Source organism: Alosa sapidissima, chromosome 16 (genome assembly GCF_018492685.1).
Source record: "Alosa sapidissima isolate fAloSap1 chromosome 16, fAloSap1.pri, whole genome shotgun sequence".
In the NCBI taxonomy this organism is placed as follows: Eukaryota; Metazoa; Chordata; class Actinopteri; order Clupeiformes; family Clupeidae; genus Alosa; species Alosa sapidissima.
The window spans coordinates 29931889-29955530 of NC_055972.1; the positions used below are offsets into that span (position 1 = coordinate 29931889).

The 23642-nt window shown below is 43.3% G+C and overlaps 1 protein-coding gene across 2 annotated transcripts in view; it reads right to left on the bottom strand.

Moving 5' to 3' along the window:
- LOC121685533 (cGMP-dependent protein kinase 1) overlaps positions 1 to 17079 on the bottom strand; it is an 83842-nt gene extending 66763 nt beyond the window's left edge. The window contains exons 1-2 of one of the 2 annotated variants that reach the window (XM_042066118.1): positions 16419 to 17079; positions 1212 to 1378 (exon numbers count right to left, since the gene is read on the bottom strand). In XM_042066118.1, the coding sequence (XP_041922052.1) occupies positions 1212 to 1378; positions 16419 to 16675 (424 nt within the window). In that variant the 5' untranslated portion in view covers positions 16676 to 17079. Of the gene's footprint in view, positions 1 to 1211; positions 1379 to 9851; positions 10376 to 16418 lie in introns of those variants that run through there. The other variant, XM_042066117.1, reaches the window with a different exon arrangement.
- Between the last annotated feature and the right edge of the window lie 6563 nt (positions 17080 to 23642).

Sequence of the window (23642 nt, forward strand, 5' to 3'; positions counted from 1 at the left end):
AATAGGCACAGAGCTTTTCGTGATAAGATATCAGCAAACCTCGAGAGTCTTTGAAGACTTTCTCCGATGTTGTTTCAAACTGGCACATGTTATCTGCATTAAGTAAAGAAATATTTATGCCAAACAGTAGTGTGGTTTATGCTTGGTTATGCTGATAGCAATGGAACAGATGGAGCACATCCATTCTGATGTATTATGTTACTTAGTTACATGTTTACATAGCTGAATAACTGCCTCCATTTGCAAACTGAGAATGTGTTGCCTTGTCAGCCAAACATGTCATCCCCCCTACCCAAGTTTTTAAGTGGCTTTCTCTTTTTTGTTGTTTTAGTAATTCAGCTTTCAGTGCACAACTCCAACCAGACAGTAACACAAACTCCAGAAAATGGATCTTATTAGAGGATGTACTGATCAAAATAGATATATTTATGTTGCTTCGTCTAGTAGCAAACATCTGTGTGTTTGTGCCATCACAGTTTTTTATTTGTGTTTGTTTTTTTGCAGAATGGCTGAATGTTACAGTAAGATGACTTCATTCTCCTCATTAAGTCCCCTGTCTGTTCGCATTGCTTTGCATGTATAATCCCAGTCATGGTGTGGTCTTAATGATTCGCTCAAGAGACAGAAGACAAAGTGTAACAAAGCAAATCCAATCACGCTGGCCCTGCTCCCTTCCACAAATGCAAGGAATAATAACAGTGTGCAGAGTTATATGCCATGTCATGTTGGATGGGACAAATAGCGGTGCGATGGGCAGCAGTAAATAACGGTCTGATTATGATGGTTTTATCAAGTGATTCGGAGAGTCTCGCGAAGACAGATGGGCTGTAATTTGGTGATGTAATGATGTATTGATCAGGGCGTCAGTGGAAAGAGAAAATCTTCGTTGGCAGTGACACACTTTGATTGGATCAATTAAGAGTCTCCCCTGAGTCAGAATATCAAACACACCGAATCAATGGGCTGAATCAGAGCTTCCCCTGGCTTGATGGCAACTGAGTTGCACACACACACACACACACACACACAGGGACCAAAATTGGAATGGATGTGTGTGGTCTGTGTATTGTCTGTATGTGTGTTTGTGTGTGTGATCGCCCCACCTTCCATTACGTAGACTAAAAATGGATGTGTGTGGTGTGTGTATTGTCTGTGTGTGTGTGTGTGTGTGTGTGTGTGTGTGTGTGTGTGTGTGTGTGTGATGGCCTCACCTTCCATTACGTAGACGAGCGAGCCCACATCGCCCTCCTTGATGATGCAGCTATCTTTGCCGTACTCCACCGGGTACATGCAGTCCACTATCTCCTGGATCTGAGACATCTCCAGGTTCTTCATGAAGTCATTATCCAGGATGGCTTCTTTGATCAACTCCTTGGACCTGCACATTTCATGGAGGAGGAGGAGGAGGAGGAGGAGGGAGGAGGAGGAGGAGGGAGGAGGAGGGAGGAGGGAGGAGGAGGAGAGAAAGGGGGAGAGAAAAGTGAGTGGATGAGCAAAAAATCCCATGATATGAAGAACCCTCCCCATTCTCTGCATGAGCCTTTAGAAAAAGCCAAAATCAACAACATGGTGAAATGGGACGTGATTAGAGGCCAGACAGATAGTCATGAGGGAGAGTGAGGGACGTGATTAGAGGCCAGACAGATAGTCATGAGGGAGAGTGAGGGACGTGATTAGAGGCCAGACAGATAGTCATGAGGGAGAGTGAGGGACGTGATTAGAGGCCAGACAGATAGTCATGAGGGAGAGGAGTGAGGGCTCGTCAACTGCAAAACAGGTGCTGGGGAACAAAACAGGCAAAACATGAAATGGGCCAAAACCTCCTAATGTCCTCTACCGCTCCCACCCGCCAGCCATGGGCTCGGACCTCCCTCTGATACTGCTCCCACACGCCAGCCATGGGGAGAAGGGGAGGGGGGAGTCGGACCTCCCTCTGATCACAGAGTTTACGTGCCTCACCACAATTAGCTTTTGATTGGAACGCAAACTTTATTTCCATCAGCGGTGGGCTATTCAACCGTGTTATGTGTGTGTGTGTGTGTGTGTGTGTGTGTGTGTGTGTGTGTGTGTGTGTGTGTGTGTGTGTGTGTGTGTCTGTGTGTGTCTGTGTGTCTGTGTGTGTCTGTGTGTCTGTGTGTGTGTGGACGCCAGAACGGAGATCAGAAAAATGGGTGTTCTTAAAGCGGGGATGGCTGGCAGCGTGACTGTTGTGTTGTTTATAAGGCTCCTAATGACTAAAACTGGCCTGTGTGTCCACGTGTGATTAGACTGCAGAAGAGACTCATGCAGTTTGTTTTCCAAACAGCGTGAGGTCCCTCAGTGCCAAACTCTGTTGGAACCCACCACCCATCAAGAATGCCCAACTATTTACTTTGTCTGGAAAAATACTGGTTTTGAAGTTTTTTTATATGCTTATTACAGAAAGCATATTTTTGTGGACATGTACCAATGTTTTTTTTTTTATATTATGCAACAATTTGTGCCATTTCCTCTTCTATCTAGCAACTGTATAGCTAGCTATGTATAACCTGTGTCTTGGCACTGGGCACTTATCTCCTTTATGGTCAATGACTATATGAAGTCAGTAACACTTTATTTTAGGGGACACATGTTAGACAGTAATACATTGTACGTTGTACACTAATATAACTAATAAGTGTATGTATTAGTGTTCAAGTCTGTATTAAGTGTCATTACACAGTTATTAGGTCTTTATTTAACAGTTTCTCATTTTCACTGAAAAGGTAATTTATTCTTGGTAAATCTTTAATAAGCAACTAGTTGGTTTTGATTTCAGGTTACTAATATATGGTATGGATGAAAATACAAACTTTATAGCGTTCTAATACATTGCCTTACTATGTTACTATTCACTATAAAACACATATCCAGACAGTGTATCAGGAATCTATAAAGGATTTAGCAAGACTAAGACCAATGACTTACTGAGTAAGAATAAGAAAAAGTTCAATAATAAACTGTGCAATGATCCTTAAGGTTGTATCAGTGATTTCAGGCCCAAAAAAGGCCCAAACATAAATGATCACATTTATCTAATCTTTCCTAACGATCCGCTGGCTGCCTGCCCCATAAGCAGGCCATCAAAAAAACATGTGTAGGCAGCCTAGGCTCAGAGATCTGCACACAAAAACAATTGTTACCAACAAGTGTTGGCAACCACTCAAAGGCAAAATAAAGTATTCCAACCAATAACCGACGAGATGCACGTTTAGGAGAGTTTCAATTGCACAGGAGGGAGGGGGAGGAAGTAGCGAGCTAGCTCTCTGTTTTGTTTGAACATCAACAGAAGTGATGTTACCCCGCCATCGCTGATACAACCTTTAATACAGACTTATTAGGATGTATAAATAATTGGCATGAGTCTACTGTAGCATTATTGTTGCCCTGTTTCAGCTAGGATGACATGAGTTCAAAGTTACATACATACCAGTAAAACTTTCTGCTGAATGTTCATGAAACAGATTAGGCATTCAACACAGGAAATGTGTACAGTACAATATCTGTACTGGATTCTTTTACTCTATTTTACAATCAAGTGCCTAATTACACACAGCGAGAGAGAGAGAGAGAGAGAGAGAGAGAGAGAGAGAGAGAGAGAGCCTCCAAACATACATGAAACCTCTTGACAGGTGATATGCAAAATGTGCACTGTTGAATATGTAACATAACCTTTTCACGCCGTCACATTTGAATGAACACCTCCGAGGGCTTACAAAGACATCACACATTACACACACACACACACACACACACACACACACACACACACACACACACACACACACACACACCTCTTGTGCATCATGTGGCCACTGGGCAGTAGGGGAAACAAAAACATGCATATGTGACAGTGTGTGCATCACATCAACACAGTTGGCCGCTCTGCCTGCAGCCACAGGCTACGCTAGGCTTCGCAGTACGCACACAGGGATTAAACGTTTGCACGAGGTAACAAGGCGCTTAAAGGGAACATGTGGCATTGTCGCTTCCCATCACTCCTCACTTCGCTATCATGCAAAGACTGGGGGGAAGACATGCAGGCTTGGCATTATGAGTATGTGTTAATCCTTCTCTAGCCATGGTGGCATACAAGCCTGAGGTTTACACCCGGTTTCTGTGGTGCAGAAGCAGACTCAAGCAGAGTAAACACCAGTCCATTGCTGGGTAACCTCCAGCTGACTTGTATCCATCTTACAGCTGTGTGACTTCACATGGTGCATATAAAGTGGCCAGTCCAAGGGCACAATTCACAATCTCAAGTGCCTTCTGACCATTACTCCACTGAGCTTAATATTGCACTAATCATATTTTCATATAAAAAAGAAATATACATAAAAGGCCAAAACAGAACATAGATTCCAATATCCATGGGCAAGACATATGCTGGTAACAGAACTGTAATGTGCTATCATTTCCTGTGTTTGTTTTCCTAACATATAAGTAAGATATGCACAATCACAAACAGTATCACTAGATAAGTCAAGTGAGAGGGGAAGTAGCAGTCAATGTAGATGATATGTTGTACTGCTTGTGAAATCAGGTGAAGAGATCTGCTACAAGCCATTTTTGGCCATAAAGGATTGGAAATAGGTTACTGGAGTTCCACTGACTCATGACTGACTTGAGCTATGCTTATATAACTCTCAAAGTAGTAGATTCCACGCTGTTAAGAGCTTGTCTCAAGTTACAAGTGTAAACCCCATGCTAGAAAACAGACCAACACGGAAGACAGAGGACTTTTTAACTACCACTAGCAGTGTATACTGAAGCACAATCTGACACACACACATTTACACACGCACACAGTCACACACACACACACACAAGCACACACGCACACACACACACACACACACACACACACACACACACACACACACACACATTACACGCCCTTATACAAATACAGAGAATCCCTAATCCCGAGGACTGTTATTATAAATGATATAGCATTCACCAAGTGTAGGAATACCTCCACACAGACGCACACAGGAGAGACAGAGAGAGAGAGAGAGAGAGAGAGAGAGAGAGCTAAAGAGAAAGATTGAATTGAATTGAGAGAGACATACAGTCCCACCAAAAGAGAAAGAGTCTCACCAAAAAGAGAGAGAGAGTGGGAGATGTACAGCCAAAAGAGAGAAAGAGAGTATCATTAGGAAAGAGGAAGGGCTTCCTGTGATCAGCGAGTCTCTGGTTGCTAAGCAACTTATGACTTTTCTGACTCCTATTGGAATGAATAATGAGGGGACGGCCGTGTCCACTGAGACCCGTTATCAGCCCTTCAGGCCCACTGCATGACCACCCTTCCCAGCGCCCAGTCCAGGCTGGCCCACCCTTCCCAGCGCCCAGTCCAGCTCAGCCCACCCTGGAGTGATTAGATATCCATACGCATGGCCACATCAAGGGCACCCAAACGCTCAAGGCTTTTTATCTCCCAAATTTGAACAAATGATGTTGAGAGGAACGACTCCTCCTGTGATTACCTTCAGACTCACACACAAACTCTCTCTCTCACACACACACACACACTCATACACAGACAAACACACACACACTCTCTCTCACACACACACGCACATGCTCTCTCTTTCTCTCTCCTTCCCTCTCTCTGTCTCAAACGCATGCACACACACACACACACACACACACACACACACACACACACACACACACACACACACACACACACACACACACACACACACACACACACACACACACACACAGGATGACATTCTCATGCTGGCAGTGACCCAGACATCACATTTAGGCTCACACACACACACACACTCCCTCCTTGCCGACACACACAACTAAGTCAACGCTGTTAACATTCCAATGCCGTGTCCTGATGAGCAGGACGACAGCCTAGTTTTCAGTGCACCTCCTGAGCGCTGTGTGTGTGTGTGTGTGTGTGTGTGTGTGTGTGTATGTTTCTGTGTGAATGTGTGTGTGACAGAGAGAGTGTGACAAAGAGTGAGAGTCTTCATGTCTTTTGTGTGCATATGGGTGTGTGTATGTTTCTGTGTGAATGTGTGTGTGACAGAGAGAGTGTGACAAAGAGTGAGAGTCTTCATGTCTTTTGTGTGCATATGGGTGTCAGTGTGTGTGTGTGTGTGTGTGTGAGAGAGAGAGAGAGAGAGAGAGAGAGAGAGAGAGAGAGAGGGTGCTGCTATTTGTCCCACTTGGGTTTATCCTAAGAGGATGAGGGCACTCAACAGACTCCTGACGTATAGCCCCCGTCAGTACTGCAACATATTCCAGCTTTTCCCATCTGCGCTTTTCAGTGCCTTCCCCCTTCTCTAGCTCCCTTCCCTTTCCCATGGTGCTGAGGACTCTCTGCTTACTGAAAGCTACTCACCTAACTTAACTAATCTCCAACAGCAACATCCATCCACAAAAGCGACTAGCTCATCATCTAGAGTTAACTCAAAAAGCCCCTGTGTTTGGGCACTAGGGCTAGCTTAGAGGTTTGGTGTACAGCAATGAGCACCTTGACATGTAGAGGCTGTTAAAGTCCAGGCGCTGGGAGTGAAGGCTAGCTTTAGGGCAATAGGTGCCGCCTCATGCTTTCATATCTTTCGGAAAACAAGGGGTATACCGAGAGTTTAAACACACATACAGCAGTAGCCAGGACCATCCACTAGGGACTCGGGTGAAGAATGTTGCATCCCTTTTGTCCTGTGCCACCTTGGGCTATTTACCCCCCCAGCTGGACTCAAGCAGATGGGGCCCCTTTTTTTACGCTGGGTTCTTTTTCCTTGTCACTGTACGCCACCCAAATGTTTGCTCTAGGGCGTTCAGGCCATTAACAGGCAGCAACCAGGCTGATGCAATGAACTGAAGAAATATTCACTATATTTACTAAGTAGAAATGAGGACCAGGAATGTTAGTTGACCATTAGTTTCCTTTAGCTACCACATAATAATTCTGTAAAACTCCAGAGTCAATGGCAATTGCTAATAGTGCTATAATGACTTAAATTGAACAGAAAGTCTACACTCATGTGAGTGAAAGCATCAGCCAGCAACCAAAGCCCAAATAATAGGCTTTACTTCATAGCCTTAACTATACAGTAATTTCCTGTGTATTAGCACATTGTGTATAAACTGCATGACAGTGTTTTATGCAAGTAAAAATAAAACATATTAATACCATATTAACTCCCCCTGTGTATTAACCTCATAGGTGAAGAAATTTTGCAAAATCAAGGTATAAACTGCGGCTAATAGGGAAATTACAGTACAAGCCTGCAGTGCTACATCTAGTACATTTAGATGTCTGACTTCAGCGAGCATGTTAATCAAAGCACATTGTCCCTTTTAAGAAAGGAAACATAAACAGAAAACACTAGACTAGGCTTGACCTGGCGGCTGATGCAATTCCTCAGTTCACCTGTTTTTGTTTGTTTGTTTTTCAGAAGTACAGTATTTATATGTTGTTTATCACATAAGTTGGCTCTATTCTCTAACATGGCTACCTTTGGTCCCCACTGCGCAGCACAGTCTGCACTGCACTTTTGAACTCTTTCATGAGATGTGGAGACAAAGACGTTGGAGAGAAGTACTAAGGATAGTCTACATCAAAGTTAATCAATAGAAATGAGTCCAAAGATTCAGATCAACCAGACAAACCAATCAATCAGATCAGTGTGTTTGTGGAATTGTTTCAGCTGGCCAAAGAAATCATTTTTGTCTGGTTTTTGTATCAGTGTCCACTGTAAATGGGGCGACTGATTAAAGACTACTTTATGACTCAGCTGACCTGGGGTCTGCTATTGACTTCAAAAACATGCACTGTGTGGTCACTGTGCGTCCAAAACTACTGACTGCTAGCCTAATATGGCGTGAAACCTGCCAAAAATTAGCGTTATGCTCAATGGCATTTCAATGAGGGAGTTTGTTTTTACATTCAACATTCAACAACAGTTGTTACCTGTCTCTCCACTGGACCTGCACATTGGAAAATGTATCTGTATTAACAGGCAACAACCAGGCTAATGCAATAAACTGAAGGAATAATCACTACACTTACCAAGTAGAAATGAAGACCGATTTTTAGTTGACCATTAGTTTCCTTTAGTTAGTAAATAATAATTTTACACCGTGCAGTACATGAGGATTCCTCACTGTTATGAATAAAGTACCCAAAACATTTCAGGTAAATTATTGAGTGATCCTTTCTAGTCCATAAACAACCAGCATAACAAATGTGTTGCCAACCATCCTATTTGAGGCATATAAACTACACCACTTTGCAAGAAAAACCCAGTCACTCTACATGTTTACATCATGTGTGCAAAAATGCAAAACCTCACAGAGACACACATACAAACAGCTCTGTGAAATTGGACGCATTTATGTAGCACATAAAACAGAAAAATGGGGCCAGTGGATTAATGTGCCTCCCAGCTGTGTCACCCGAAAGCAGCGACAGGTGTAACACAGATTAATGGATCTCTCTTCTTTAAATAACATTCTCTCTTTCTCTCTTGGTCTCTCTAACATTCACTCACTCACAAACACACACACACACACACACACACACACACACACTCAGTACACATACACGCATGCATACACATTCTTTTTCACACATACCGGTACACAGGTGACATGGCTATAACAAAGTCCTTTTAGGCAAGTCCCTCCATTTGGCGGCCATATTGTAACGCTTTTTGGGCACTTATCGGGCATCTATTTCGGCAGAAATGCGCGTGTGCAAGGCTTCACAATGCCAACCTTGTTCCAGCGGTGAGATTTACAACACATGATTGGCACAATGTATTCACAACACACCACATGATTGGCACAATGTATTCACGTCGACTTTTTTGCCATGGAAGGGGTGCGGGATATGTGTAGACAACTGCCATATTGGTATTACAAACTAACCCCATGCATTTCTATGGAGGATTTTTTGAGTTCTGTGTCTCCTCATTAGAAAGTCTCTGGCTATAGTTTTGTCGACAGTAGGTTTGAGACGGGGTGGTGGTGGTGGTCACATCTGGTATCCCACCATGCCCTTGGTGAGAAGCAAAATCTGCTAGTGACCACTGTGTAATATTTTTTTACGTCACAGGTGAAATGTCACAGGTTTGTGGCTGCAGGCAGGTGAGGACATCATCTGTACTTAGCAGATATACTGGGAAGAAATCGCTTGTGTAAAACAAAAATGTTTCTGGTCAACACTACATGAAATAAATCAGGACTTGGTATACCAAAAGTAGATAAAGGTTGAACACAGGACACCCTAAACTATGTAGCCACGAGACATATGGCCCTACAGGATCTCTTATCAGGATTGATTAAACACACCTGGCAAAGCTGTGTCAAAGCTCAGAAAGAACTCAGTGTATTTGTGCATCATGACTGAAAAACAGAGGAAAATACATTTCTATCAACACTTGGTCTGTTATTTTTGATGAATGCTGATACCACCAACAGCTGCATGCAAGAGAATGTTGAGTACTTGGCTCTGGTTTGTGAACATCTGCCAATGACAACAGATTACCAAGCATGAGAGAACTCAAAACTGATTACCAAGAGGACTTCACTCCAAAACAAACAAAAACATGTCTTATTCAGTATATATGACAAGTAAGTAAATTGGTATAAGTTTCAGGGTTGACTATAAATACACGCCTTTGATGTAATGTAACATTAACATGTCATAAACCGATGACATGTAGCCTAGGCTACCTCTCTCCGAAATCCATCTCCAGGGTCCTTGGCTAAAGTAGCTACATTTGAGAAGTGGTGATATGACGAAACTGTATCGAAACACTTTCTGCACACTGCACTCGTTAAACAGACTGAGTTAAACCTACTTCGGGCTCTTGGAGTAGAACGGCAGTGTGACATGGCTAAGCTGCTGGATGTCGAAGACAGTCGGCTCAGCGGAGATCGCCTGGCGCTTGGTCCGCTGCTGCTCCTGCAGTTCGGTGCGTTTCTGAGTAACCTGCTGCGTGGCAGGCTTGATCACAGAGCGGTATTTGTCCAACTCATTCTGCAGTTTTTGAATCAGCTCGTCTTTCTGGTCGAGTTCAAGTTCCAGTTCGTCTATGAGCGCGTCTCTTTGCCGTAATTCCTCGATTTTCTCCTGAAGAGCGTACTGGAGGTCCCGCAACGTTCCCATTTCCTTTTGGTATCCCCCTCTTTCTTTCTCTTCTCGTCTCAGTAAAACCGCACTTTAGAAACTTTAAAAAGATCCCCCTCGCACCTCAAACTAACCAAACGTTTCCTGATTTTATCCCACACGCCAAAAACGCCTCACTCCTTTAATCGTCTGAGGGTTTTCGTGCGTAACCACGAGTGGGTATGTATGTAAACCAGTTGCACGCTGCTGGATGCTGACAGTGGTCAGTGTGTGTAGCTCCGCGCGCGTAAAAGCAGCCGCGGGACCGATGGAAGCCCACTCGCGCTGACTAAACCTACGCTGTCTTCTCTCGTGCGTCAAACACCCTGCCTGTGAAAAATGCGTGCGTAATTGAGGAACGGCGATGCCAATGTCGATAGCCAAAAGTATACATAAAACACAGATACCTCTGTTGCCCTCACACCTCTCTGTGCGTGTGTCACAGATATGCCACAGTGTTTATGTAGGCACCCAGCTTAAACGTGTACACATTAGTCGCCCGTTACCAAAGTAATTAAGTCATTCATTCTTAAAAAGAAAACAGCTAAAACAGCAAAAGCTGTTAAAGCACTATCCCTAAAGTATTTTAACCTCAACTGCAAAGATGATAAGAAGGCAAGAGGGAGGTCATTCTCCCATCGTCCCTTATTAATAGTGTCACAACGTGAACTGCACTCTTTGGTGGTTTGCTCTTGTTTGTCCATCCCAGAGAGAGAGAGAGAGAGAGAGAGAGAGAGAGAGACGCCTCACACAGCTATATGAGTGTAGGAGAGAGGACAAACACACAATCTCCAAACACACAATCTCTCTATCTCCAAACACTGAGGAGAAACAACAATATATGATATGATACAAAGGAATTATGTTATACAAAGTTAACACATTATATTGTATATTTTAAATATTTGAGTTCAGTTTAAAAAATGTGCTCATAGTTCTGCAAAAACAAGACACCTTTTTGCATATGGAAAAACAAGTAAATTGTATTGTGCACTTGCTATGCAAAATATCATCATGCTACAATAATATAATTTTGACATTTTGACAATAATTTTGACATTTTGTTATGATCTAGAAGACTGATCACTATATGCCACATGACATGACTCAGCTCTATCTACCTGTGATGCTTTACAAAATAAGGCCCAAAATGAGCCCTTGTACAGAAGGAGCGGCAGACTTGGCATTGAAGTGTATGTGTGAATCCAGACCATCTGGGGAAGATATAGATGGGGGGGGGGGGGGGGGGTAACAGAACAAAGCTCTCCTGCTGAGTTTTCCTCCAGGTACAGAGCCCCCTCCAGATACACAAGAGGCTCTCAGCAGAACACTCAAATTGTTCTGGGTAGCTCACAGTTACCTACATGTCAGTCTAGTAAATCATATTGGTCTAGTAATAAACTATCATGATAAATGTCATGTGTGTGTTCTATGGATAGACTCCTTATGATTCCCTAATCACTGTGCTTTTGTGTGAGGTGGCGTAGAGGTTATACAAGCCTGTGTTGTTCAATAACTGCATGACAAGCAGGTGTTCAAGACATCAGCCTATAATGCTGATGAGGAATTAGCTCTTTTTTCCCCATATATATACACATAAAATAACTTATACTTTGCTCCCTTTTTTCTAAAAGTTCTATTCTGAGATCACAGTACTGTACTGGTACTGTACAGTACTGTACACAGTACAGTACTGTAGAGGTTTATAGAGAGGGGTATCACACAAGCATAATTCACCAGAGCATCTTTCGGTAATTATCACACATTTGGAGGTGCTTCAGGCTGGGATGATAAGAGTTGACAGTGTGTACCTTTGTAGCTAAATGGACCTACTTCCTCCGTAATCCCTCACCAAGATTAGAGCAGCGCACCCCAGAGGCAAGTGACCCTCCACACACAGATGCAGATTTGGAAAAAAGGGTTGTCAGAGTTGTCTTTGATGCTTTTGTCTTGTACTTATTTGCACCAAGAAACATTTACACCTATGTTTGACAGTACTTGTTAAATAAGAATTTGATTAATACCGGTAGTTATTGATACTACTTTATACATCAGTAACAAGACCTGTCTCAAACACAAACACAAACACACATTTGGAAAAAAAATCAGCCATCGTCAGAAAATGACTCAGGGCGCCCTCTTGTGGCTGGTGGTTTCCAACATGCCGAGAATACCACTGTGGATTGATTTCTGTTGACACTGAAAGGCAATGCCTACATACACCTCTACCCACTTATATAAAAGATATAAAATGCATAGATCATCATATCAGCGTCATTATGCTCAGAAGAATCCCTCTTCATTCATGTGCAATTTAGTTATGTCATACACAAACACCAAGTCTCAGCAGAAACAGCTGATGTCCAGGCTGATGTTCAGCTGACAGATGGATTTGTTGGCAGATGACTGTGAGTCACTGACTGGTCTAAGACTGTTAGTCACACCCATGTAGTCATGCACACTGCATGCCTGGACATAACGTGTGAGAAGACAGAACAAATATATACAGTGTATATAGCTGTAAGATTGGGTGGCCAATAAAGAATACAAAAAAACAATACATCCATAAATCCCCTGGAATGTTTTCTTAAACAATCCCCCTTTAATAGCCTCAGGCTTTTGGCGACAGTGAATCAGCCATCAAAGGGTCTCCCTGCCGTTGTGTGAAAAAACAGACCCCAGAACTGCTTCCTCCAGACAGAGGCAGAAGTGTTTCATGGGGCTGCCTGCCTGACCGCCGGCCAGCCACTGCCATCGGGTCACCTAAAACCCCAATCGAATACATCTGCAGGGGCTCAAGGCTGACACCTGATCTTCTCAGCCTCCTTCTTCTTCTCCTCAACAGCGACGCACAAAAGATCTCTCCTGGAGATAAGCATGTTATGAACATCCCATTCTGGATCTCGTGCATGTGTGCTTGTGTGCTCTTTTGCACTGATGTACTTGCCTTTCCTTGTGTACCTATCAAAGCGCATCTGCCTCTCTCTCTCTCTCTCTCTCTCTCTCTCTCTCTCTCTCTCTCTCTCTCTCTCTCTCTCTCTCTTTCTCTCTCTCTGTCTGTCTTTCCCTCTCTGCACTGCCCTTGAGAGGTCCTGGCTGGGAAATAGGCTTTAAATTTCACCTCTCTACACTTCCTGAGCGTCTCTTCCTCTGTAGATCGATGGAAATGAGATACGCTGAAATCCGATGAGCAGCAGCGCTTTGCACTGGTGCCACAGACCCACAACAGCAGAGCATGATTCGTCTGTGACCCCACGAGGGCTGAGCCCTGACTTCAGGTTGCCCATAAATAAAGCCTCAACCCTTGACTGTGACTGAAGCCAATGTCATTGAATAATACACATGAGGCTGAAGAGGTTGATGGGTTCAATGGAGATGAAAGAAGAATGAGTCATAATGACTGTTTCACTGACCACTTTTATAAGCTGACATAACACGCCATCCTGCTAGTTCTCCGAATGCGTTAGCTGGATCTCTTCCTGTAACCAGTCTATGATTCACTAGCTCAGTTATCACAGGGATCAAACAAAGGGAACATACTGTAGTTCTTATCTGTTTGGCAGGATCAGGCTATGCTCACTGTGGCTCGCTGTAAGAAGGGTTGAAATATTATCTTTTTCATTTTAGAATTGCACCATAACATTAGCCAGTGTTCAAAGATGTAAAGTAACTAAGTAGAAATACTTAAGTACAGTACTTAAGTATGAATGGGGAGTATCTGTACTTTACTTGAGTTTTTATGTTTCTTCCTACTTTTACTTTTACTTCTCTACATTTTTCAAATGAAATGTATACTTTTACTCCACATTTTCATTAGCAGCATTAAGTAGAAAGTAGGCTTAAATAAAATGCAAATGAAAATTCCATTCAGCATGTTAGATATTTGCAACCCCAAGATTTTGAGGACGAAGACATAGTGACAGAGTTAAGGCTTAGCAAATATAGCTAGTACATAGCACACCAAGGCCTATTTAGGCTGTTGTAAGGAGCTGAATTAAATTAAAATTCTAACTGCTTGCTTTTTATTTATAGCATAATTTGTTTAGGCAAATGTGTTTATGGAGTGTGATGTAGCTGCCTTTCTAAACATGTTGGATAAACTTTATTATAGGCCTATACAAGGAAACAGCAGAGGAAAATGAATGGCAGCCATATCTTTGTTTGAAGTTTGAAGGGGCTGCATGAACTTAATTGCTAATCTTTTTCATTCAAAGCATTGCGAAGGGAGGGGGTTGTCACCCCACCTGGCCTCAAAAGCTTTTACTCATACTTTGTACTTCTACTCTCAGTACTTAGGAATGTTTTATAATGGGCTACTTCTGATACTTAAGTACTGTAAATAGATACTTTAAGACTTTTAAGATTACTTTTACTTTGACTTAAGTCTTTTTCTGATCAAATATCTGTACTTCTAATCAAGTGTGGGTTTTGGATACTTCATACAACTCTGCCAGTGTTTATCTGAAGAAATCAGTTTATCTGTAGAAAAAAACGTCATGACTAACAGGACCTGTCAGTGGCACAAATAGCCTTGTTGTGTCCAACAGCAGAACATATATGACATTATGTATGTAAGACCATGGGGGCTTTCTTATGCTATCAACATCTCCTGAGGGCAAATGTATTTTATCTAATAAGTTATTTTAATGCAATATCCTACAACTTTTTTTTTTCATTACTCTTTATGCAAAATTAAATAAGAGGGCCTCTTATTTGCTAATATTATCTTAATGGCCTCAAATGGCCTGAACGATCACATCTGAAACAACAACTCTCAACGCAACAACTCCCTCATAATAAGTCATTCCATCTTCCAAATCCGTCCATGACAGATGGCAATCAGATGAAAGTCCACTGCAAGTCTCATTGATTTTGAATTAGCCCATGTTATGAGATGCTATCTGAATTGATAAATGTTTTTCCTCTGTGTAAGATGCTATCTAGCCCCAATGCGGCTGTGTAGCCTCATCTTCGCAGGAAATGCTTGAAGTTCGCGTCTGATAACATCTCTCTAACATGTCCAAAAACCCTCGCCCAAGTCCCCCGCTTTACAGAGTCATCGCTGTAAACACGGACTTTTGTCCATCCTAAAGTCACTAATACCATATCTCTGATGGTGCGGAACTAATCAAAAGTTGACAAACTTTCATTATAGATATAGAAGAATCTTACAAAGAAGGAACTATTTCTCCTTTTTATTTCGCAAGTTGTGTGTGAGTTGGCCGCTTCAATAGGATATCTTTAATGCGAGCGTTTGCTACCCCCCTGTGGTCATTGTATGAGCTGTTCGGTTTTTGAACCTAATAGATGTCAATTTGAGTTGCAATGCCAAGCCTTTATAATATGTGAGAACTTTTTGTTGACATGTTGTGCTTTGCACATCCACTAGAATGTGATTTATGTACCTAAAATGTTGGCCTGACCTGTAACAGAAGTGTTCCAAAGGTGCACTGGTGAAAGGTAGGCTAAAGATACCTGTGTAGAAGTAGCATCCAATATTGTGTTGGTCCCTGCACAACCCAACAAACCATGCCAAGATAAACTAGCCTACATGATTCTTCAACCCCTCCTGAACATTTTACCACTTTTTAAGAATCCAGCATTCACAAATGGACCAGGCTGGCTCCTTTACCATATGTTAGCGAACAGAGTGCAGAATTCTGTCATTTAGAACCTTAAGAGAAGCAATGCATATGGTCAGACAAGCCTTTCTAATAACGTATTAAATAACCCAGACAGCCTCTCGCGCGCGCTGTCTCTAAAAGCCGATAATGCACAGCGTTTCCTGTGCGTCCATCCCGCTGGGACGTGATGATGGATCAGATCAATTATGAACTCTCTCTCTCTCTCTCTCTCTCTCTCTCTCTTTCTCTCTCTCTCTCACTATCCCTCTCTTCTCCACTGAAAGATGCGCCGTCATCACTCGTTCAGAATGACAGCGATGGCCCATTCACGCCCCGCCGATTCCTTGTCTTCAGGTCCACGAGCTCAGGCTTCTCATGTCCATCGGCAGGTTTACGTGAAGTGACAGTTCTCGTTATCTTGGCCCTGATACAAATTCAATCTATTGTTGTTCTCATGCCATGCTCGCTATTCTTTCTGTATCAAGCCTTTCAATACTGTAGGCTATAATATTTAATGGGCTATTTGTGATGCATGGACCAACTAATTCGTCGTAAGTAAAATAAACAACTGGGTAATGGGACCGGTGTGAAACCAAAAGTCTTGAAAGTACAAATAATTAAAGAAGTTTCCAAACCTGTCAGATTTGGCATATTTCCTGAAGGTTTGTCGGAACAGGTCCTGATGCGTTTGCGGCTCTGCCGATATCCCCTGTGCGCGTCGGGTCCTGGGTCCGATCATCTGCGCGCTCGGCAAAACCGACTGGCATTTGTGCAGTTTTCTTTTGAGCTCATGAATTTCATCTTCTCTTTCTTCTAAACGCCTCTCCAAATCGCGAATCCTCTCCTCCTTCAACATCAAAATTTTTGCGAAGTCCTCCTCTAAGTCGCTCATTATGAAATGTTGACAAACTTCCTCAGGCGTCCCGAATAAAACACACACAATCCAACACAATCACAAACACTGGTGACTTCAAAAAACGTTACAAAACGAAGGCAGAGATGAGCTATATCCCGAATCCACGTGTTTCGGACTGAATGGAGGAACAGTAGTCGGTGTGCACGGTGCAGGGCGGTGAATCCACGGACCCTCTTGGGAACTGAAGATTATGATCTCTCATTCAGAGACCAATTAGAACAGCTCTTCCGCTCCCAAGACACCGTCACTCCGGACAGGAACAGAGGCAGAACGCGCAGGGAGAGTCGCTCCACCAACAGGAACCTCACCGTCCGCTGAAGACATCCTGAGTTGGTGCCTAAAGAAACACTAGGACTCGTTCGCCAAACGGAGTTTATGCTCAACGGCGGCAACTCACTCTGCTCGTCTTGACAGTGGTAAAAGCCATGTGATCCGTAGGATGACGTAGTGTGGTGTAACTTGATAGTGCTCCCTAATATTCGCGACTGAATGTTTTGAGCTACTGAATGGTGCTTGTCAATCCTTAGCTGAATGAGATGATTGTTCAGTACTATAAGCTTACTTTTTAGCTTTCCACGCGTATCATGTGTTATGTTTTCGCAGTGTTTACATTTGAAAACATTAAGAGAGATGAGAGCTAAATCGTGAATTCTGAAACCAATTAGCTTTATCCGTCTGATTTACATTTGTGATGCACTAAAAGTAAGTTACTTACTTCGTGTGCAGATGAAGGTTCTAATGGGGAAAAAACTCTATTTCACTCTATTTCACACGATTACTTCTCACAGCACGCTTCCCCGAGTCGAAGCTCATTACATTCAATTCCTTGTTCTAATGTGAGATCCAAGCAGTGGGAGAATACTTCGCTTAATTAAGACTTGCGGTAAAACGATTCGTGTGAGAGGCACTATCACCCCTGGTCGGGCCTGAGCCTAGTTTTCACGATTTTGCTTCATCACGCATTATTAAATCTAATACAACATGTTAATATAGTTATAGTTGAATAGTTGTAATATAAAGAATAGTTGTGCCCTTTAAAGGCATGACTGATCAGTTTGGCAAGTGTCAGTCATCCATCTCTCTTAGACCTAGTCACTCAAATGAGCTGTCATGTTAACAATTTTTCTGTCGTGATCCTGCCAACATTTTGACAGCTCGGGTGTGCGGATGGCGCGAGCCTGCACCACGGGGGAAGTGTTGATCAAACGCGGTCTGACCTTTCTTGAGCCCGTGCAATAACTGCGCTAACTGGCGGGGAAGGCCTGCTGGGCTGGCTTGCGTGAAAGGACGTTGCTGTTTCTGTCTGTCAGCCCTGTCTCTCTCAGTCTATTCACAATGTTTTTTTGGACATGACACAAATCTCCATCATCTAACAAAATTGAAAAAGGAGAAAACTGATTTCTTCCTTCCCACAAAATTCTTCCTTCTCACAAATATAGCCTAGGCTACTGTGCTAGTTTCTGTATTAGAAGGAGTGACTGGTGCCACACGGCACATATATGTGTCTCTCAGTGAGAGTGATCAATGTGTGCTGTAAAGCAGTGCTCTCCTGGTTGCCCTGATGGCAGGCATATCATGTTACAGGAGCAGGACAAAGGGGCAGACGTTAGTCATCGCTTCCCAGGGACTCTCACAGGGGCATACAGTCGGGACCACGCTCATAGACTCACACACACACACACACACAGACACTTGTACATGCAGCACCCCCCCCCCTCTCTCTCTCTCTCTCTCTCTCTCTCACCACACACACACACACACAAATACATACACACACACCACATTTACTCTCATGTTCTCACTCTCATGTTGTTTCACACAGTGCACACCAAAAAACATACACACACATTTTTATAGACCATGCTAATAATGACCAGATAAAAAATACACACACACACTCACACAACTTAAACAGGAAGTTCTGAAACAACAGCTTCAAGCTAAAGTTTCAGCCAATGAGCATCCTTGCCTTTGGTGCTGAGAAGTTTGCTGACCATAAGCCAGTGTCAATCAGTGGAGGGGTTTTCATTGTTGTGCTTAGCGTTGTTATGTGTAATTTTGCTGCTCATATGAGTAGTTGTTCATAGCTTTATTGCCAAAACTAAACAGCAGGAATCAAGATGCCGGTGGCCAGTTTTGGGTACCTCCTGGACTAAGGTAGCAAACAAAGCATTGTGAACTCAAAACACCAGGACTGGGAGCACCATTGTCCTCTCAGGACTGGGTGTACTATCTGTCTCTCTTACCAGGTCTGTGTTATTATACCCTCATGGTTAGCACTTGTCTGATGTATACATGATGGTGGTTTAGTGAGAGCAGGGGTCAGACAGAGGAATGCTTCCCACCCCTCGTCGCGTACACCTCCAGGTGTGCAGTTTACGGTGCCTCACCTGCCCCCGTGCATGAAGACATAATACTAATGACAGGAAAAGAACAGCGTTGTTCCATCCTGAGGACAAGAAAATATCTCCGTCACCATCTCTCTCTCTCACCATCTCTCTCTCTCTCTATCTATCTCATTCTCTCAGTCTCTCCCCTGTTTTCTCCCTCACTATATCTCTCCCGCCTGCTTCTAGCACTCTTCTCTCCTCTGGATGCCTGCTCATGTTGTGTCACCTGTCTCCTCCGGTGAGCTAGACGTGAGACGTGAGACATGGGAATAGTTTATGCGTCCCAATGAGAACGCCCTCCAAAGCCTCCTCCCCAGCTCATCCTGTGCTTGTGGCCTTGATGTCTTCACTAATGATGACACGAATGTCCCAATCATCAGTCATGTGTTCGCGAGGTCATCTGGCACTGCTGTGTGGGGGTCAGCAAACGGTCTGCACGTGCAGCAGTGGCTTGATGAGCTTGACCGACATGTGGCGTGTGGGACAGCTGTCCCAGCCTGCTCTGCAGCTCCGTGCCTGTGTTTGTGTTTGTGTTTGTGTTTGTGTTTGTGTTTGTGCGGATGGCCAGGCGGCAGTGGTCAGAGCTGATAGGGTCATCAGTGCTGATGAGGTGCACCTGCATGTCAGGTCTGTATGACATGAATCTGTTCTGTTTTGGAGTGTGTGTGTGTGTGTGTGTGTGTGTGTGTGTGTGTGTTACCTACACTTAAAGTGTGTTATCTATGCTTAGAGTGTGTGTTGTCGATGCTGAGAGTGTGTGTTGCCTACGCTGAGAGTGTGTGTTGCCGATGCTGAGAGTGTGTGTTGCCTATGCTGAGAGTGTGTGTTGCTGATGCTGAGAGTGTGTGTGGCCTATGCTGAGAGTGTGTGTTGCCGATGCTGAGAGTGTGTGTGGCCTATGCTGAGAGTGTGTGTTGCCGATGCTGAAAGTGTGTGTGGCCTACAGCACATCTCCCCCTGTTTGTCAGGCTCTGCTTCACTCGGAGTCTATCTGCGGCAGCCTCAGCTCCGGTCTGCTTGTTTGATCTCCGGTCGGTGTGTCTGTTTCTTAGGAGACAGGAGGAGTTGCATGTTCCATTAAGATTTAGTTGAAACTGGATTGACAGATGATAATGTGTAATGCCAGCTATCCAGCTTGCCGATTTCTATTATAGTGCTCTGATTTGTCACATGGAGTGCTTATTAAGAAATGCTTTGATAGTGAAGTGTGCTCGGAGCATAAAGTAGTTGTGTGCTGCATTGTAGCCAGTGTGTGTGAGGTTTTGTGTCAACCCCACCAGGCTTAAAGCACAGAGAACCTGAGGGAGACTGCATGAGCCAATAACCATTGAGTCACTGATAACCTTTCACCCTAGGCTTCACCTCTCTCTGTCACACACACACACACATAGACACACACACACACACACACACACACACACACACACACACACACACACACACACACACACACACCTTTATGCTTGAAGTGTTTCAATGGTTGCAATAAAGGCTTTTTGAAATTCAGTTCTCTCAGTTTTTTTTCTTGCTCTTCCTCTCTCTCTCAGATTATTTTCGGAGACACATTTTTGTTCTGTAGAACTGCTTTGATCTCAGACATGAGAAGTGAGTATTTTTGCATTCTCCGCTTCTCTGGTTTCATCATCCATCTCAGACGAGAGGTGTTTCATTCTCCGACTCCACTCTTCCATTTGCAGCAGAGGAGAGGAGGTCACCCTCCTGCTAAGCTCCACATTCAGACACCGACATGAAAATGCAGAAGTTTGGAAGCTGACTTAAGGTGAAACTGTTTGAACAGAGGCGAATGGTTGAAGTGAACATGTTTTTTTCTTTGAACCTTTGAACATACTCACATAAACATTTGAAACTGTTACAATTTGTTACAGCCATTTCTTGATTTGATTGTATCTTTAATTATATTTATGTTTCTTTGATTATATTTATATTTCTTGGTAATCTATGTTATAATTGACGTGTAGTCACGTGTGAGGCCAAAGCCAGGTGGTCTATATATGACGTAGGTCAGAATTGAACTGGGCCGATGGAAAATGGAAGCGTGGGGTAACAAACAGTTTTAACCTCACTCCACTCATCTTTACTTTTAATGAATAGTTTTCCTGGATTTAATTTACAACAACTTTTCATTTGCCTTTTTTGTTACTGCAACTGGACAAATAAATAATCTTTCTTACAACGTTGGAGTGTGCGTCTAATCCCACCCAGGCTTTTACGTTTTTCATTGGACATGGAACTTGGATAAATATGGGCAACACACATTTCAGTGGTGATCTTTTGTCCAGGGTCCATGTATGTTCAAGGAGAACTACCTCCTCTGACAAACATTTGTGGCACACTCAAAGCAAAACAGAAAAACTGTTTGTAAACGTGTCAATTTGAAACACAAATTGTTTGCACAATTGGATCACACCTCTAGTGTCTAAAGCCACTCCAAATCACAGACACACTAAGACTGACTAAACAGACCTGATCCACAGAGGCATGCTAAATCTTTGGGATAAGGGTTGTTGGACATCTCTCTGGCAGAATGGCATGGGTTCTGAATCCACAGAGTACAGGGGTGGCATGGAGAGCTGAAGCAGATGAGGGATCCATGGTATGGCCTGGTGAATTGGCCCAGTCTGCTCCTTCTGTCGTCCCAGAAACACATGTGTGTGTGTGTGTGTGTGTGTGTGTGTGTGTGTGTGTGTGTGTGTGCCAGAGTTAACACAGTGTCTTTCAAAGCCAAGCGCGGGGAGGAATTTTAGGATGCCTGAAGGAGGGCCAGTGATCGGAGGGTGAACTAGAGCGCATCACGCAGGCTGACACATGCCACTGGACATGGCAAACACTTTCTTCGGCCCTTCACAAACACACACACACACTCTCTCTCTGACACACACACACAAATAGGTGTGTATGATTGGAGATGGCAGACACTTTCTTGACCCTCCACGCACGCACACACACACACACACACACAGACACACACACACACACACACACACACACACACACACACACACACACACACACACACACACACGACTGAAGATGGCAAACTTTTTCTGGGTCATCCATACACACACACACACACACACACACACACACACTAAAACACACAGACAAATAGCAGTAGCTCAGACAGTAAACACCAGGCCCATTCAGAAACAGCAGGCAGTGGCCATTCAACAGCACCACCTGATCTAATGAGCAGAAGTGGAAAAAAGCCCTCTGTCTGGCTCCTCCACTGTCTTCCTGTGTCTGTGCAAATGTGTGTGTGTGTGTGTGTGTGCATGTATTTATGTCTGTGTGTGTGTGTGTGTGTGTGTCTGTGTACAAATTAATTTAAGAGTGTGTGTGGATGCCTGAGTGTAAGCCTGCATTCATGGATGCATTCACCCATTTGTGTGTGTGCATTTTAATGTTTGTTTAATTCTTTGCCTGGAAGGCTCGTCCAAATATGGGCTGAGGCCTGGCTTTCTGGCCCTTGTGGATTGCCCTGGAGACCTCCATAACTGGCCTCAGTTCCCTGGAATGGAAACAAAAAGAGATCCTGGAGATTGTTGACAATCTGCAATGATAATACAATAAAAACAAGACTTGAGCACATGTGTTGGTTTAAGTGTCATGCAACGTGACTGAGTAATGAGTAGGCGCAGCCAATAAACGAGGACGATATAGTGTGTCAAGAGCCTGTTGTATTCTGCTCCTATCGAAGAAAATATCTCATTTATCTCAATATCTTATTCATTAGGTTAATAAAAACTATACCCCAAATATGAACCCTTTGCCAATAAATTAATGTTTTTTTTTAAACATTCATTTAATTAAATTTCATAGGACGTGTATATTGATACATATAGTATGTAAGCAATATGCCTTTTATCATTTTGGTCAGATTTTCCTCATTATTCCTTCTGGAATGTCTGATTGTATTCCTGGATTTCTGGCTGTGCATGTACAATCGGCTATGTATGACAGTGACTAATTGGGCATCCAGTTTGTAAAGTTGTTACATGGGCTCCATCCATGATGCTGAATTCATACTGTATGAACAACTGGTAACAAAACACATGTCAGGCATGATGTTTTGGCATGATGACAGCCAATGGCCAACTAGCACATACGTTCTGCACCTACACGTGTGATCCAGAGAGACTGGGAAAAAGTGCTGATTGATTGATCAGTGTTGTGTGTTGCTATAACTTTTTGAAAGGGTACACTTCTCACACTCACTACATCTCACAATTAATTACATTGTGAGCAAACAGTGAGCAAAACAGTGATCAGAATAAGATTTTGTGTGTTCTTCAGTGTGTGAATGTGGGTGTGTTACCTCACTAACAACAAAGTGCTCTGAAAAAGCATGCACTGTAGAACATTCTGTCTTGACTTACCAGTGAAGATGAAATATGTGATTTCAGTGGAGGAAAGCACCCTCGGAAGAAAACAGACACACACACAAACACACACACACACACACACTGGCAAGGCACTCTACTAAACTCCTGCACTGCTGTAACCTGCCACAGGAACAACAGCCAGGAAACAAC